At 36.0% G+C, this 17,156-nt stretch overlaps 5 protein-coding genes across 7 annotated transcripts; 3 read left to right on the top strand and 2 right to left on the bottom strand.

Moving 5' to 3' along the window:
* The first annotated feature begins 1,736 nt into the window (after positions 1–1,736).
* On the top strand, positions 1,737–6,339 carry LOC9328592 (shaggy-related protein kinase kappa). Of its 3 annotated transcripts, none has more exons than XM_021012524.1 (13): positions 1,737–1,987; positions 2,425–2,656; positions 2,782–2,880; positions 2,968–3,027; positions 3,100–3,372; positions 3,509–3,583; positions 4,039–4,095; positions 4,164–4,304; positions 4,409–4,459; positions 4,755–4,850; positions 5,296–5,379; positions 5,488–5,590; positions 5,921–6,339. In XM_021012524.1, exons 2-13 carry the CDS (start codon positions 2,513–2,515, stop codon positions 6,007–6,009), a joined length of 1,272 nt encoding a protein of 423 aa, XP_020868183.1. In that variant the 5' UTR covers positions 1,737–1,987; positions 2,425–2,512; the 3' UTR covers positions 6,010–6,339. The 3 variants fall into 3 exon arrangements, with proteins under 3 accessions (XP_020868183.1, XP_020868182.1, XP_020868184.1); XM_021012523.1 differs by having other exon boundaries at positions 2,421–2,656; XM_021012525.1 differs by having other exon boundaries at positions 1,738–1,987; positions 2,421–2,656; positions 2,788–2,880.
* Positions 6,340–7,166: 827 nt separating this feature from the next.
* On the top strand, positions 7,167–9,575 carry LOC9328591 (phosphoribosylamine--glycine ligase, chloroplastic). Its single transcript, XM_021012518.1, has 4 exons — positions 7,167–7,559; positions 7,694–8,067; positions 8,431–8,961; positions 9,051–9,575. Exons 1-4 carry the CDS (start codon positions 7,292–7,294, stop codon positions 9,468–9,470), a joined length of 1,593 nt encoding a protein of 530 aa, XP_020868177.1. The 5' UTR covers positions 7,167–7,291; the 3' UTR covers positions 9,471–9,575.
* Positions 9,576–9,775: 200 nt separating this feature from the next.
* On the top strand, positions 9,776–12,137 carry LOC9325837 (pentatricopeptide repeat-containing protein At1g09820). The gene has a single exon (XM_021012517.1). The coding sequence runs from the start codon at positions 9,903–9,905 to the stop codon at positions 11,721–11,723; it is 1,821 nt and encodes a 606-aa protein (XP_020868176.1). The 5' UTR covers positions 9,776–9,902; the 3' UTR covers positions 11,724–12,137.
* On the bottom strand, positions 12,130–13,047 carry LOC9325836 (DNA polymerase delta subunit 4). The gene is made up of 2 exons (XM_021012542.1): positions 12,724–13,047; positions 12,130–12,500 (listed from the first exon to the last, which is right to left on the bottom strand). Exons 1-2 carry the CDS (start codon positions 12,896–12,898, stop codon positions 12,307–12,309), a joined length of 369 nt encoding a protein of 122 aa, XP_020868201.1. The 5' UTR covers positions 12,899–13,047; the 3' UTR covers positions 12,130–12,306.
* A 489-nt stretch (positions 13,048–13,536) lies between these two features.
* On the bottom strand, positions 13,537–15,038 carry LOC9328590. Its single transcript, XM_002889725.2, has 2 exons — positions 14,355–15,038; positions 13,537–13,901 (listed from the first exon to the last, which is right to left on the bottom strand). Exons 1-2 carry the CDS (start codon positions 14,613–14,615, stop codon positions 13,776–13,778), a joined length of 387 nt encoding a protein of 128 aa, XP_002889771.1. The 5' UTR covers positions 14,616–15,038; the 3' UTR covers positions 13,537–13,775.
* Between the last annotated feature and the right edge of the window lie 2,118 nt (positions 15,039–17,156).

Raw genomic sequence — 17,156 nt, 5'->3', positions numbered from 1 at the left:
ATTAAACTAAGAAAAGGTAACTGTTGTATTTCCAATTTTCTTTGTGAATTATATTTTAATTTTCTAATAATTTTGTTTTGTTAATTTCTAAATTATTTTTAATTCTAACTAAGATATAGATTTGATGTCAAAAAAAAGATATAAATTTGATATTATGTATAAATTGTGTTTGATATAATTTTTTAGTTCTAATTCATTAAGTGCATAAATATTAAATTATGATTTATTATGATGGTATAGTTAGTTAAATTGTATTGGAAAATGGAATATGTGAAGTTCAAATCTGAGTTTAAAAAATTACCAGATATAAGATCACAAAATTATATAGGTTATTACTTAGATTTCATATATTATCGATAAAAATTATATTTATTTTATTTTCTAACCCGCGTATTTATGCGGGCCTTATCTAATGTGATAATAAACAGAGCAAACATAATATGCAGAGCAAACATAATATAAATTCAATGGTAATGGTATTCCCAATGTTTTTTTAAAAATTAATGTGAGTATTAATTATATCATCATCATTCACGGCCTCAGGATCGGGCCAGACAGGCCCATGGCAATCAAAATCCAAACACATTTAGCTTCCAATCCAACTACATACAGACTATCGTAAATCATTGTTCTTTGGTCAACACTAAAATCATAGTTAAATGGTAATAAATCTATGATACTTTATTAAGCAAAAGAAAGCAACTTTAGCCTTTTTAGGTTACAAGACCACCACTCCCTAGTCCCTACTCGTGTAGGCTGATGAGCAGAGTAGTACACTTTGGACCTACTTACGACTTTATTGCATTTAGCTCTTTCTCGCTTATTCTAATTAGTAAATTAGATCACGCGGAGACCAGAGAGTAGTAGTGGTAGTAGTAACCAAAGAAATGTGCATGCGTAACGTGTATTTTCTAGAGAGCTAACCAAAGCAAAAATAATCAACTTCACTTTTGTGAAAACACATAAATAAACTAATCAATCTTTTCGTATTCTAAGAATTCATATAACATAAATCTCCTCACAAACATTTTATCACTAATCAAATCCGATTCAAAACCAGTAAACTACCATCGGCCACACACAAAAAAAAAATAAAAAATGTGGTGTGTTCAGCCTTACCCAACTGTCGACAAGTAAAGGCGACTTTTACTACTGTATATATTAACCAGCAAATACGAAAGTGGCTTTATTTTTTTGAAATTATTTTTTTCCCATATAATAACTATATAAGAGTATTTAAAATTCGCTAGAAAATTCCAAGAACATATTGTTGTTTTATCGTATCTCAAAAATCAAAAGGCAAATATATTAGAATATGTAGATGCATTTGGAGTGGACGCTAGCATAAAATGTATGTTGAATATTGAAGCGATTTATATAGCAAGCATAAAATGTTGTTTTCTTTTGTAAAATTTTCACTATAGTTGAAATAAGTTGTACACCAAAAGTTTGAATATCCGGTTACAAAAAATTAGGTAGGCTGAGGTTTGAAATTTGATGTCCACTATAGTCCAATGTTATGATATTTGGGGACATCCGATAAAACAAGAATTTTCAAATATGAAAACTTGAACAAGGTCTAATTTTTGAACTTATTATTAATCAGCAAAACAGTGAATCTTTAATTAAGCATTTAAATCTTTTAGAAAAAAAAACAGAAGATTAATTAAACATAAAAAAAAATCTTTTAGAAAAAAGAAGATCAATATTATCATGCTTATAATGATGAGCTGTCGTCTCATATTCTCGTTTGATTCAAAACGGTAGAAATCGAGAAAGAAGGCTGAAGAAGAAGAAGAAGAAGTTGTGAAAACAAAATTAACGCTTGAAGAATCTAAAGGTTTAGCCTTTTTCAATCCGATCAATCACCGAGAAATATACTATTTACTTGTTTCCATGTGAAGCTCCTTCAATTGAAAAAGAAGAAGAAGAAGACAATCGTCAAATGCTTGACTTTGGTTTCAGTTCTTCTTCACGACAGCTCAAGGTGATGATCATTTTTTGCTCTTCTACCTAATCATATCGCTGCGAATCTTTTGCAAAGTTTCGCTCTTTATTCTCTCAATGTGCTTTTTTTTTCTTTTTTTTTTTGAGTTGTTGAACTAGGGTTCTTCTGGGTAGTAGCAACTGTTTTGCTGATTTTATGAGCTGCTTTTGGTTATAGAATTTGATTTTTCAAACCAAACCTTGTCGATTTCAACTCAATTTTAGTCGGCAGTAGATCTGATCGGTCTCAATTGGGCTTAGTTTTACACTGTTATCAGTTCACCACTTGTTCAAAGTTCATCAGTGCGTACAGAAGTTTGAATTGACTACTTTTTTTTTTTTGTATAATTTCATGATTTTTCTAATGATCAAAATCTTTGAGATATAATACTACACCTTTATTTAATGCAAATGGCTTTTAAAAATTCTACTAGGAAGATCGGCTCTTTGATGGGATGGGACACCAAATCATCATGTGTTATGATGCTATCAAATACTAGTACCTGTTATCTTCAGAATAAGTATTATGGCATCTTCTGGACTGGGAAATGGAGTAGGCACTTCGAGATCTGCCAAAGGTTTAAAGAGCTCTTCTAGTTCAGTCGATTGGTTGACGAGAGATTTGGCTGAGACGAGGATAAGGGACAAGGTCGAGACCGATGATGAGAGAGTAAGTCTTGCATTGCTTCTTTTTCTTTTTCATGTTTATTCAACTGTTTTTTTTAGCTTGACTTCTTTTATCACGAGCTTATATATGTTATGGAGTAGTTTACAGAGTCTGGAGGTTTTTTTAAGTTGCAGGATAGTGAACCAGATATTATTGATGGGGCTGGTGCTGAACCTGGTCATGTGATTCGAACCACACTCCGTGGTCGAAATGGTCAATCAAGACAGGTTGGATGGTTATGGATAGTTGTATGTGTAAATTGGTTATGTAGTTATATAACTGTTTCTCATACAGATATTTATTTGGATTGGCAGACAGTTAGCTACATATCAGAACATGTTGTCGGTACTGGTTCCTTTGGCATGGTTTTCCAAGTAAGTGAATTTAACATCCATGATCTATTGGTTTGGCTCCATTTCCCGCACATTTATGTTTCCTTCTGGTAGGCTAAATGTAGGGAGACTGGGGAGGTTGTTGCTATCAAGAAGGTTCTACAAGACAAGCGGTACAAGAACAGAGAGCTACAAATCATGCAGATGCTAGACCACCCCAATGTCGTTGCTTTAAAGCATAGCTTCTTCTCAAGAACAGACAATGAAGAGGTTTATTTGAATCTTGTCCTTGAGTTTGTGCCTGAGACCGTCAATCGTGTTGCAAGAAGTTACAGTAGGACGAATCAGCTGATGCCACTGATATACGTTAAACTCTACACCTATCAGGTAAGTAATTCCTAAATTTGAACTTTTTATTCTTTTTCGTAGGTTTTGTTTCATGAAATTTGTATCTGCATGCCAGACTGATAATTCGCTGGGTATTCTTCAAACATTTTTTATAAGTTTTTGTTAATGGTTACAGATTTGCAGGGCGCTTGCTTACATCCATAATTCCTTTGGTCTTTGTCACCGTGATATTAAGCCTCAAAACCTGCTGGTAAGTTCATTTGTGTCTCCCTGCAACAGATGACCTTTGTTTTTTTGCTAAAACGTATTTTTGTTTGAATTGTATTTTAGTTTTATAGTCCTTTGCCTCTATGAGTAGGAGATGTAAAGACACGCATATTATTTACATTAATGGTGTCATGCTAGGTTTAGAGTCTGACATGATGTATGTTTATAACATGCCTGGAGATGTAGCTATGCGGCTCTTAATACAGTTAATTTCATTTACGATCTTCACAGTGGAACTAGGCTTCTCTTTTCGAGTTTATATTATTGAGAAAGCTAGTTTTTAAAATAGGATTCTGAACTAACTTTGAGAAAATAGGTGTAGTTTTGAGCTGGGTTTTTAGAGTACCATGTCTGCGCTCAACTTATTTGTACCTAGTTAGGTTGTTCGGTTTTAATTTAAATGCATATATATCTGACTTTACAGATGGTGTCGTGCAGGTGAACCCACACACGCATCAGCTAAAAATATGTGATTTCGGGAGTGCAAAAGTGTTGGTAAGTTTTACTGACACAGTTTTTCACGAATTCATTCTTGGAATATGACGTGGTCTCGTTCTCTGTAGGTAAAAGGAGAACCCAATGTTTCTTACATCTGTTCAAGATACTATCGTGCTCCAGAACTTATTTTTGGTGCCAGTGAATACTCAACTGCAATTGATATATGGTCCACTGGTTGTGTGATGGCCGAACTACTTCTTGGACAGGTTTAAGCATGACTTTTGCATTAGCGACATTCCTATATGTTTTGGCTATTCATTCAGTTTATTCCTTGTCTTACTTTTTTCTGCCTTGCTAATTTGCCATACAGCCTCTGTTTCCTGGTGAGAGCGGAGTTGATCAGCTTGTTGAAATCATTAAGGTAGCCTTTTATTAATTCTTTAAGTTTATGTAAAAATTATGAAGCAATTCAAGCCCTGATAAGTGCTTTTAGAGCTTTTGTTTATGGGCTAATCATCTATCTTTACGTAGCAGACTGGTGCAGATTGTCAACTATATCTGTCAATGACTATTAGGCTTCCCCGTCACAATTTGTTACGTCTATTGTTGAGTTCGTATTCAGTATTAAAGAAAGCAATAATAACCTTTGGACTGCTCAGTCTGATTTCGAGGAAACCTTGTTTTTCTTATTTCATGTGCTTTTATATGTCATGCAGGTTTTAGGTACACCAACAAGGGAAGAAATCAAGTGCATGAATCCAAACTATACAGAATTTAAGTTTCCCCAGATAAAACCTCATCCATGGCACAAGGTATACCTTCTAATGTTATTGATTATCACCTACAAGAATATTCTTTAAACAGTGGTTTTGTTGGTGAATGCAATATTTCAAAGAGGCGTTCTGGTATTTGTGATGGTTTGGAGTATGAATCATTCAATAGTATGTATCAAAAATTAAATTTATGTTGTCATTTCCTCGTGCTTATGAAACTATCTATGGTAGATTTGAAATCGATTGGCTAAATGATTGTGGCTTTAGTTCTAGTTTGAGTATTTCTCTCTGGTGGAAAGTGGTTTTCAGGATTTTGTTCTCTGACATTCTACAACTTGGTGGTTAGCACTTTGCGTTAAACTATATAGGATTTTTTATTTACCCATAGTAAAAAAGGTTTAATTGGCTTCAGTGAGTATTACCTCTTTGAGCTTCGCTTCTCTCTGAATCCTTATTACTGCATGAATCTTCTATTTGTGCTCAGGTGTTCCAAAAACGTTTGCCGCCAGAAGCAGTTGATCTTCTTTGTAGGTTCTTCCAGTACTCCCCTAATTTAAGATGTACAGCTGTAAGTTAATTCATACTTAACCTTCATTGTGTAATTTACTTTTCTATTGTTCCATATCAGCATCTAAGGATCTAAACCCATTACAAAACACTTGTGGTGTTATTGTAGTTGGAAGCTTGTATTCATCCGTTATTTGATGAGCTAAGGGACCCGAACACTCGTCTTCCCAATGGCCGACCACTTCCTCCACTTTTCAACTTTAAACCGCAAGGTACAGTTGCCTTTTTTTTTTTTTTTTTTTCTTGTTGGACTTCTTAAGAGATCTATCATAGATATGCTCTATTAAGTTGTTGACATGTTGTGTTTTGCTCATGATTGCTAATAAGTATAAACCTCAAAACCTCCTTCAATGTTAGTAGATGATCTATGAATAATGAGGAATGCTTAATAAATTAGAGTCACAAGTATGGACACCATTGTGGCCTTTGAAATATTTGAATGCTAAGCAACAATAAACGCTTTGTTCTTCATAGACATGTATCTGTCATCCTTAACTTTCAGTAATTTTCAAAATCATGAACTGAGGTTATGTGTGTTGCAGAGCTATCTGGCATACCTCCTGAAATCGTGAACAGGCTTGTCCCAGAGCATGCCCGTAAGCAGAACCTCTTCATGGCTTTGCATTCATAAGACGCTCTCTTGATATCAATATTTTGGAGCAGCCAAGAAGGCATTTTCGCCCTCTTGGCTTTTGTTTTTGGTGAGTTCTTTTTCTTTATTTTTTGTTTGGTTGGTTATATGGAGATGAGGATACATGAATACAAACAGTACTTGAGGTTTGCTGGTTATAAGCCACTTGTTTGTTTCACGGCTACCATATAACCCTTTCTATGTGCAAAATGGATTTGTTTTAAAGCATGTAAATGAGGTTGAGAGGCTCTGTCTGATTGCTGTCTGAAGATTTTAAAGAAGAAATAGAAAGGACAAATTCACACCTATTTATTGGGTGATTTTGAAGGATTAACTTTTTTGTTTATGATAACATAAAATAAAACCATTTCATAATCAAAAGACATAACCTAAAGATTTTGGTGAGCGGAGCATGAACTGATTTGCAAAGAAAATGAACCAAAGTAGTATCATTTTAAAGGCAGAGAAGCTAGCTGCTTGTTGTCTACCGGAGATTGACAATATTACAAGAAAAAAAATGAAAAATTTTAGGGTAAACATTACTAAAACTATACGATTCCGTCTAAATTAACTCTCTACAATCCTGCGTGGGTGAGCAATGCAGGACCGGCTCCAATACTTTTATTTTTGGGCTCAAGACAAGCAGGATGCGTCTACAAATAAGAATAGACAACAAAATTAATCATATGATTACTATGAATCCCTGTTCTAAAAATGGGCCCCTAGGCGCTAATCGGGTGGGGACCGCGGCGATTTTGTCCAAATTGGTGATCTGATTTTTGTCCGCCTATACGGCGTCTAGCCAAATTTTTTTTTGCTTACATTTTTTTCTTGGATCTAAAATTCAAAACGTCCCACTTATATTCATAATTTGTATAAAAATCATAACTTTGACCTTAAATTCTTGTTTTCATGTGTTTAATGTAATTTTAAAAAATATATTATATAAATTTCTTATTTATAATGGATTAATATATTTTTAAAATATTAAATAACCTTAAAACTAGTACCCGATTAATCTCCGTTTAATCTCCGATTTTTTTGCTATGCGTTAGGCCCACCCTCACCGCCGACTAACGCCTAGCGATTTTTTGAACATGGCTATGAATGAATGAATATCTGACAAAGCCATTATGATTTGATTTGGTCTTTAACTAAAAAAGAAAAAAGTAAACCAAAAAAACAGAACTTTAAACCCTTGTCGACGACGCTGGTCCGAGTCCAAACTCTCAACTCCGCTACTTTGACAGTCTCTCTTGCCTCTTTTTCGCAAACTTGCGACATGTCGTCGTTGTGTGCATCTAATTTCTATCCTTCATCTTCTTCTTCTATCAATCTCTTCTCCAACAACCCCACTAAACCCTTTCTTCTCTCCCTCAGATTCGCCACCTCCAATTCTCTTCCCTTTGTTGCTCCTCTCAAATTCTCTACCACCAATCACGGCCTTAGCTCTCGTTTCTCTTCGAACCGATTCCAAAGACGCCATTTTTTGCTCCGATGCGTTTCAGAAGAATCTGAGCAGTCTCTTTCGGTCGGTAACGGCGGCTCTGGTAAATACCCTTTTGCTCACATTGATGAATTAACAAATTTGGTTCATACTATATTTAGTTGTTGAATTTGACTGCAAAGGTATCGAATTTAAACGCCAGTGATTATGTAGTATTTTCGTTTTCGATTTCTGCAGAAGAGAGAGTGAATGTTCTTGTTATTGGTGGAGGAGGGAGAGAACACGCCCTTTGCTACGCCTTGAAACGATCTCCATCTTGTGATTCTGTGTTATGCGCACCTGGAAACGCCGGTATATCAAGTTCCGGAGATGCCACTTGTGTACCTGACCTTGACATATCAGACAGTTTAGCTGTCATCTCTTTCTGTCAAAAATGGAATGTCGGTTTAGTGGTTATTGGCCCTGAAGTGCCTCTTGTTGCGGGTCTCGCTAATGACCTCGTTAAGGCCGGTATCCTCACCTTTGGCCCTACTTCTCAAGCTGCTGCTTTGGAAGGTTCCAAGAACTTTATGAAGAATCTTTGCCTCAAGTACAATATCCCTACTGCTAAGGTATGCCTCGCTATCTCTTTGATGATTACCCCTGGATGTTTTAGGATCCATAAAGTCGCTTTGTAAAGATTATAATCTTTGACGCGTTCAACTATTAGCTAATAGGCCTGCTGCAATCTACCCTAGTACTTAATGTAGCAGGTTAGAGCTGCTGTGAGTTGGTTAGAGAGCAGTTAGTGAGGGCTAGGTTTATAAGAATGTCTCAGCAGATTGTTTGGGGTGTACTATGGTTTGGTTGGCAATGTGGTTGAGGGCTCGGTAAATTGGTGGAATAAAAGCAGTCATGAATAGTTGCTTTGATCTTATCCTAAGGATTCCTATTTGATGGCTAATACAGTATTATTGAATCGAATGCAAATGCAGTATAAAACATTTTCTGATGCATCTGCTGCGAAAGAATACATTCAAGAACAAGGGGCTCCGATTGTGATTAAAGCGGATGGATTAGCAGCTGGAAAAGGAGTCACTGTTGCCATGGAACTAGAGGAGGCTTTTGAAGCTGTTGATTCGATGCTGGTCAAAGGCGTGTTTGGTTCTGCAGGATGTCAGGTAGTCGTGGAGGAGTTTCTCGAGGGAGAAGAAGCCTCCTTTTTCGCACTTGTGGATGGAGAAAACGCCATTCCTCTAGAATCTGCTCAGGACCACAAGCGGGTTGGAGATGGAGATACCGGTCCTAACACAGGCGGAATGGGAGCTTATTCTCCTGCACCGGTCTTGACCAGGGAGCTTCAGGATTTTGTGATGGAGTCTATAATTCATCCCACTGTTAAAGGAATGGCAGAAGAAGGATGCAAGTTTGTCGGCGTTCTGTTTGCGGGTCTCATGATCGAGAAGAAATCCGGTTTGCCTAAGCTGATTGAGTTCAATGTACGGTTTGGAGATCCGGAATGTCAGGTGAGGAACACACCTTTTTCTCAAAAAACCCCGGTTTAATCTCGGTTTGATTGTAGTTCTAAACAATGCAGCTCCTTGTTTTAACACAGGTACTGATGATGCGTCTAGAGTCTGACCTAGCAAAAGTCTTGCTAGCGGCTTGTAAAGGTGAGCTAAGCGGCGTGTCACTTGATTGGTCAAAAGATTCAGCAATGGTGGTTGTAATGGCAAGCAATGGTTATCCCGGTGCTTATGAGAAAGGATCAATCATCAGAAACCTTGAAGAAGCTGAAACGGTAGCTCCTGGAGTGAAGGTTTTCCATGCAGGAACGGATCTTGATTCAGAGGGGAATGTTATAGCGACTGGGGGACGTGTTCTTGGGGTGACGGCGAAAGGTAATGACTTGGAAGAGGCGCGTGAAAGAGCGTATTCGGCGGTTCAACAGATCAACTGGCCTGGAGGTTTCTTTAGGCATGATATTGGTTGGAGAGCGCTTCGCCAGAAACAAGTGGCGACGAAAGAAGAGTGATGAGAAGCAATTTTGTTGTAACGGCTTGTAAACCAAGAAACCGAAACTTAAAAGTCACTCCAATCTATTAAGTGATGATTCAAAATAACATTTTTGTTTACATAATTTGTGTCTAGATAAGCAATGCAGGGTTAAACCCCTCAAATCCACTTCCAAGCACAAGTGTTGGACTTTGAGGAAACAGTACACTCTGATCATTTAAGAGATTATTCAAACTTCTTTTTAAACTTAATTTTGGGTCCATTTATAAAACGTTGTTGTTTGTTTCTCCAGATATTTCAGTGGTAGTTTCGTAAAATTCGACAAAGAAAAATCTGAAAATTTGTAAAGTTTGAGCCTTTGAGGTAAAAACGAAAGAGAGATTCGAATGGGTGCAAATTTCCCAAACCCTAAAATTCAAAATCCCAAGTCTTTCCTCTCCATCTCGAATCAATGTTCCCCAAATCCTTCGCCGTAAGTAGAAAAATCTCGAATTTCATAAAACAAGCTTCGGGTTTAAGAAGACTCGCTTCTTCTTTAGCTACCATCACCGGAAGCCCTTGCCCACCCAGATTTGATGTAGCTGTCATCGCTGATCTCATAGAGAAGCAGCACTGGTCAAAGCTTGGATTTCATGTGAAAGACATAAATCCTAACGAGCTGTTTCGACAGTTGATAAGTTCTGAGCTTAATCCAGATTTGTGCCTCAGGTACTATACCTGGTTAGTGAAGAACCGTGACATCTCTGTTTCGTTAGAGCTCACATTTAAGCTCTTGCATTCTCTCGCGAATGCGAAAAGGTACTCTAAGATCCGATCTTTCCTTGATGGGTTTGTGAGGAATGGATCTGATCATCAGGTTCACTCGATTTTCCATGCAATTTCAATGTGTGACAATGTTTGTGTCAATTCGATTATAGCTGATATGTTGGTATTGGCTTATGCGAATAATTCGAGATTCGAGTTAGGATTTGAGGCGTTTAAGCGTTCAGGTTATTATGGGTATAAGTTGTCGGCTATGTCTTGTAAGCCTTTGATGGTTGCGTTGTTGAAGCAGAATCGGTCTGCGGATGTTGAATATCTGTATAAGGAGATGATTAGGAGGAAGATTCAACCAAATGTGTTCACTTTCAATGTTGTGATCAACGCGTTGTGCAAAACTGGGAAAATGAATAAAGCTAGGGATGTTATGGAGGACATGAAAGTGTATGGGTATTCTCCAAATGTAGTTAGTTACAACACTCTCATAGATGGGTATTGTAAGCTTGGGGGAAATGGGAAAATGTACAAAGCAGACGCGGTTTTGAAGGAAATGGTGGAGAATGAAGTGTCACCGAACTTGACTACATTCAATATACTGATTGATGGGTTCTGGAAAGATGACAACCTTCCGGGTAGTTTGAAGGTGTTTAAAGAGATGCTGGATCAAGACGTGATACCGAATGTGATCACTTATAATTCATTGATAAATGGTTTGTGCAATGGAGGTAAGATAAACGAGGCTATTGGTATGCGCGATAAGATGGTCAGTGCAGGTGTGCAGCCTAACTTAATTACTTACCACTCTCTTATAAATGGGTTTTGCAAGAACGGTATGATGAAGGAAGCTCTTGATATGTTTGACTCAGTAAAAGGCCAAGGAACTCGTCCCACTACTAGAATGTATAACATGCTTATCGATGCGTATTGTAAGTTAGGTAAAATCGATGATGGGTTTGCACTGAAAGAAGAGATGGAACGAGAAGGGATTGTACCAGATGTTGGAACTTATAATTGCTTGATTGCTGGTCTATGTAGGAATGGTAACATAGAAGCAGCTAAGAAGCTTTTTGATCAATTGACTAATAAAGGACTTCCTGACCTTGTGACATTTCACATACTAATGGAGGGTTATTGCAGCAGAGGTGAATCTAGAAAAGCGGCAATGCTTTTGAAAGAAATGTCAAAGATGGGTCTGAAACCGAGACATCTGACATATAACATTATGATGAAAGGCTACTGTAAGGAAGGAAATCTGAAGGCAGCAACGAACATGAGGACACAGATGGAGAAAGAAAGACGGTTGCGGATGAATGTAGCATCATATAATGTGCTTCTACAAGGATATTCTCAAAAGGGAAAGTTGGAGGATGCAAACATGCTTTTGAATGAGATGTTGGAGAAAGGTCTAGTCCCGAACCGAATAACCTATGAGATAGTTAAAGAAGAAATGGTAGATAAAGGTTTCGTCCCAGACATTGAAGGGCATCTATTTAACGTCTCTACCAAATCCTAAATTATCAGTGACCATTATGAGAAGCAACCATCCCCTGCGTTGTGCTCCGCGCCGCATCCTAAGCTCCCCAGAATCGATCTCTTTCTCTCACAGAAAATTATACTCGTTTGAAGTACTTGAGCCAATGCCAAAGAAGAGATAGTCACAGGAGGTGGAACCAACCCTGCAGAATCTTGTTCTATCGGAGACCAGTGTGACTCAAGCTTCCCAGATTGTATGGCGTTATACTGGATTGTGTCTTCTGTTTTCTGCTATGCCTACAGGTCCCTGGATTATATAATGATTCAGCTTCATTTGGTAACTCAGAGAAAGTTTAGATCTTGTAACTTTACTGTTCTTGTAATTACATGACACCATATTTTTGTAGAGTGTGATAATGAGATTATACAAGTAACTGAAGCTTCAATGAACAAAGAAGATGCATTCCATTACCAAGGTTTTAACATTATCACTTGAGACTAGAAACATGGAGGACACTACATGTGTGGATCCAGCCAGAGGCTGAACCAAACATCCCAACCAAAATCCATAAAAGGCATACTGGATCATACAAGGGCATCATAGATAAAAGATTAAAGATCATCTAGACACGACCTTGCCACAGACAATCTTGCTGAACTTTCCCAGTTTTCAAAAGCTTCTCGATTTCATTAGGAGGATTCATCCCAAGACGCAGCGCACGCTCCCATCGATCAAGTCTGGTCATACCCAAGCAAGGACCATAAGCGATGTTCATGTCAAATTGTCTAAGCATCTCCTCCTCCTTGTCATAATCCTCTGTTAATAATAAAACACAACACATACCACAAAATGTTATAAGTCAGAAGAAAATCACACCAAGTCAACTGAAAAAAATGCTATGATACAATGCTAAGTTTCGATTGGACCCTAAATCTCTCATATGGGGATTGGAATTAAACCCTAGATTTCGACAATGATCAATTAAGGAATCAGATCATCAACAGATAGAAAACCCTAATAAGGTACTACAAAGCCGTACCATTGAGATCGAGGGAGCCGTGTGAAATCAATGCGGCGGGCTGGATAACATCAGAACCTTGAGCCGCCGCGTGTTTGGGAGTGACTTTCCGTGAAGAAGGCTTGGACTTGGAGATACCTCCGGTGATATTGCTTTTAGTCTGCTTGTAGAAACCCTTCAAATTCTTCGTCGCCATAGCCTCCTTTCTCTTTCTCTTTCTCTCTGCAGTTCGAATTTTGAATCTTTGAGTCGCTTTCCTTAGCTTCTTCGCGACGGTTGATAGAGGAAAGGTGCCTTTTTGTCTCGGCCTTATAAATCCGCCCACTGTTAATAATGGGCTTCATTCTCGGCCCATTTTATTTTATTTTTTTTATACTATTCTAAAGTTGGAAAAGAAAATTTTGATAGAAATCATACTCTTTATCTTTTAAATCCTTTCAATAAAATTGTAATGTAAAAATATATGATGATGATATTGCACCATACTAAATAAGATCAAGAATCCTCTTTGTAAATCATCTTTAATTTTATTTCACATGTGTAGAAACCATATAAAAAGTTTTGAACTTTGGTCCCATATATATGTTTATTACATTTGGAATTAACTGTTGATAATTCATGTGAAGAATCACAAGTCGTAAATCATTATTCTTTGTCGTACTCAACACTACACGTACTCATGAACACTACACTTGAACCTAGTATAGTGTTCTTAGTGGGATTGAAATATCTTTCTTAGTAATGGAACTTGATTGGATAAACAGAGTATCTTTTAACTTTTTAAGCTATTAAAAACTCTGCTCTAAAAGTGATTTATCCCTAATTGGTTAGTTATAGCCATAGAATGCTAATTAAAAATCTAGCATATGTACAAAAGTGTAGTAATCTTAAATGTACAATGAGTTATATCTATAAAATAACATATGTATCTATAAAGGAAATATTTTTGGCCGATCAATCACGTAGCGGGAATGCATACTGAAACATATTACGAATAGAATACTAATCTACTGAATGAGTCAGAAATAAATAAATAAAAATTACAGAAGAAGAAGGTTACTAGCTAGTAATATTTAGAGGTGGAGAGGCCAATGAATGCCTTCTCTCCGACAAGGTAACGGAGCCGGCAAAGCTATGTGCGACGGCAACTTCTCCCCTGGCATCACTACCGATACATCCACCACCGTATTCACCGGAACCTGCCATCGTTACACTCATAATTAACTTCAAAACAAGTTATGACTTTGGGTCTCAAGTTTACTTTCCTACTTTTTGGGGAGAAAATATATTGAATTTTTTCAAAAAACATTCTTGTGTTAAACATCCGAAAACGGTGAATGTGCCATGATACACATGTGGTTAAACGCGACTTAATCTATATGACAAAGAAAAATTCTATAAGAAAACAAAGAACATATTACAAGTTGGGTCTTGCTTTTCACTTTCCAAAGTTGGTTTATTTTTCTATTAATTTTGACGAATGTTTTCCACTTTTCAAAGGTTTTTGCACCGAAAAGAAAAGCAATTTTTTTTTGCAGAAAACAAAGGAAAAACTAACTCAACAGTGGCAAGTTAATGCGGCTCGGCTTTATAAAAAGGACAACAATTCTTTTGAGAAATGCTTTAATAACTTTAATTGTTTTTGTGCTTACCATTGATGCTTGATCAGCAAGTTTCTGGAACTGACTGGACCCATCTCTCTGTCTCTGTCTGATCTGATGTGGTGAATCAAATGAAGAATTCTCAGGCCTAAAGAGATGCTCGAATATGGCCATGATCAAGAACATGGAGATGAGTATCGCCGTCGCTACAAACCCAAATGAGATTGCATTCATCGACGTTGACGATCTCCATGGCCCTTCACTCTCTCCATCTCTGGGACTGTATATGCTCCACGAGCTTGACTTGTTCATTTTTCTCCTTGTGGCATGTAAATTTGAGCCTTTTCTTGATTTGAAATCGATGTGTCTTATCTCTTTGGAGAATTCAGATCGAAGATCTAGCTGGAGAAAGAAGAATCAAGAGCCTGAACTCCTTCAGATTGTTCTTCTTCCTCTCTTTTGCTTTCAATAACGTAGAGAAGCACAGTATAGAGTCTTTTATCAGAAAAACTCTGACTCTTGATCAAGAATCAAGTAAAAAATGATTCTCGGAAAATTCGATGATCTACGAAAATAAAGAAAGGAATTGAGATATATTCACGCAACCAACGACATTGTTTTCGTTTATTATTCCTTTGTTTTTATGTGAATGAAGAGAAAAGCAGAGCAAAGAAGAAGAAACAAAAACACACTCTGTTCTATGTTGATAATGAGTTGTATATATATAGTTACAAAGAGTTGTGATTTATTTATATCAATAAATGTTTTTTTATAGTATGTGTAGATAAAGTATATATAAAAAGGAGAATTAACAGAGAATTAGTGTGGTAATGGTCCCTAAGTAGTAGGAACAGACATATAAATCTTGGTCCTTTATTCCTATGATCTCATCCCCTTCACGACCTTCACTGTCTTTTGCTGACAACTTCAGGATTTAGAACTTTAATAGACGACCCTAATTAATAATTTCTACATAATAATCTTGTTGATTCGTTAACCCTTTTGAAGTTGAGTTGTATACGAATATTAGTAGGTATAATTGGCAAATGTAAAGAAAAATAGCTATATCAACTGTTTCTTTTTCTTTCGTTTATAATAAATATATCTTTTTGTATGTAATAAACACAGTATATCCTAGACGGACTGTATTCGTTGTCTAGTGTGTCTACTTTAAGAAATTGCTATGCAAGTTTTGTTGTGTTTACTAGCTATAGTGTACATCTTTTTGTTGTTATTTCACAATAATAATTGAAAGATGGGGTCTACGTGTTATCAGAAAAGAACAACAAAGAGAACCTATTGGCTGCTTTTATAAAACCTATAATTACCCTTAGTTTTGTGAATTAATTATCACAGTAAGATTTCAATTAGTTATCCTAATTAAGAAAACAATGATGCATAATAATTTGCACCTAAACCCATGCCACTTTAGTTTGTATACGGTAATTATACATTTGATTTTAACAGATTTTAATGTAATCCTACGTACATTGCATGAACATACCTAATTCATCTACGTTACGAGAAAACTTTGATTTTAATATTCCATAAGTTGATTAATGTCAATAATAATGCAAACCTAAAGTTCTTGTTTTCTTTGACGTCTGCAACCTAAAGTTCTTAATTAATAGAATTAGTACAAAAACTAATATTTTCTTTATTTGCACGTTCAGAAATTTGAGGCCATAAATAGATAGCACACTCAAGAAAATCAATCAGTAAAAACAGTTTTTATTTTTGTGTGAAAATGGCCTACTTTAATTTATTGAAATTTAATTAACCCGGAAAATAACTCACATATTGTTAAAGAGATTCTACTTTCGAAAAATAAAGGTGTTGAATTTTGTGGACACAATTGTCTTTGATTGCTAGATTTTTTTATGTTCCGTTATGAACAATGAGGCACTGATCATAATTCATAACTATATATGTATAGATCTGCCGTGATATAACAACATCAATAACATTTTTAATTACCATGTATATCGAACATGATACTTTTGTGATCATAATTTTAATTTTAATTCTTATTACGAATTTATATTTCATCAAAGAAAATTTAGGAGTTTCCGAGAGTTTAACAACATAAAAAAAAAAAACAATATGAATCCCTTCTACCATTATGGATAATTAATTGAGACTACTAGACTAGCTCTAACACTAAACATTTGATATCATCGTATATATAACAAAACTAAATTGAATTCTATTGAAACCTTATAAGTTAGGTGAAAATCTAAACCTCTAACAAATGCATTTTTCAGCTACTCGAAAATTATGCCAAAAAGTTCAACACATGCATCTAGTTGGCAATGATGGCCCAGATCTATCGCAATCGAGTGAATTTCTCAAAACAAAATAATTATACGCAAAACAATTATTCAAAGGAAGGAAAATAGCTTAACTAGCTGCGGCAAAAGCGGGGAGACCTCAGACCTATCGATAAGACTATAACCATGCACATGAGACGAATGTATAAACTCACATAGCGTTTTGTTTGGTAATATTAAGGTTAAAACAATAGAAAACACTCTTGGTACCCACACAAATGTTTTCTTCAAATTGATTGTGAATTGTGATATACATCTATAATATATTGTTACTATATTATATGCTATTATAACTGGAGTTGGTGAATAAAATTTGTTTTAATAATTAGGGACCTAATTATTTAAAATAAAATTTGGCATTTAGAGAATAGTGGAGGCTTAGGTGAACTTACAGCAAAGCAAAATTCAAAAGTATGAATGATTTTAAATGTAGAAAATAGAAGAGAATTGGGGCTGTTGCCTTTTGTGACTCATTGTCACAGATCATTCATGACAAAAAAAAAAAAAAACAAAAAAAGGCCAT

Source organism: Arabidopsis lyrata (assembly GCF_000004255.2).
Source record: "Arabidopsis lyrata subsp. lyrata unplaced genomic scaffold ARALYscaffold_1, whole genome shotgun sequence".
In the NCBI taxonomy this organism is placed as follows: Eukaryota; Viridiplantae; Streptophyta; class Magnoliopsida; order Brassicales; family Brassicaceae; genus Arabidopsis; species Arabidopsis lyrata.
Note: the sequence above shows the minus strand (reverse complement) of the source record. Positions and strands in the feature narration are given on the sequence as shown.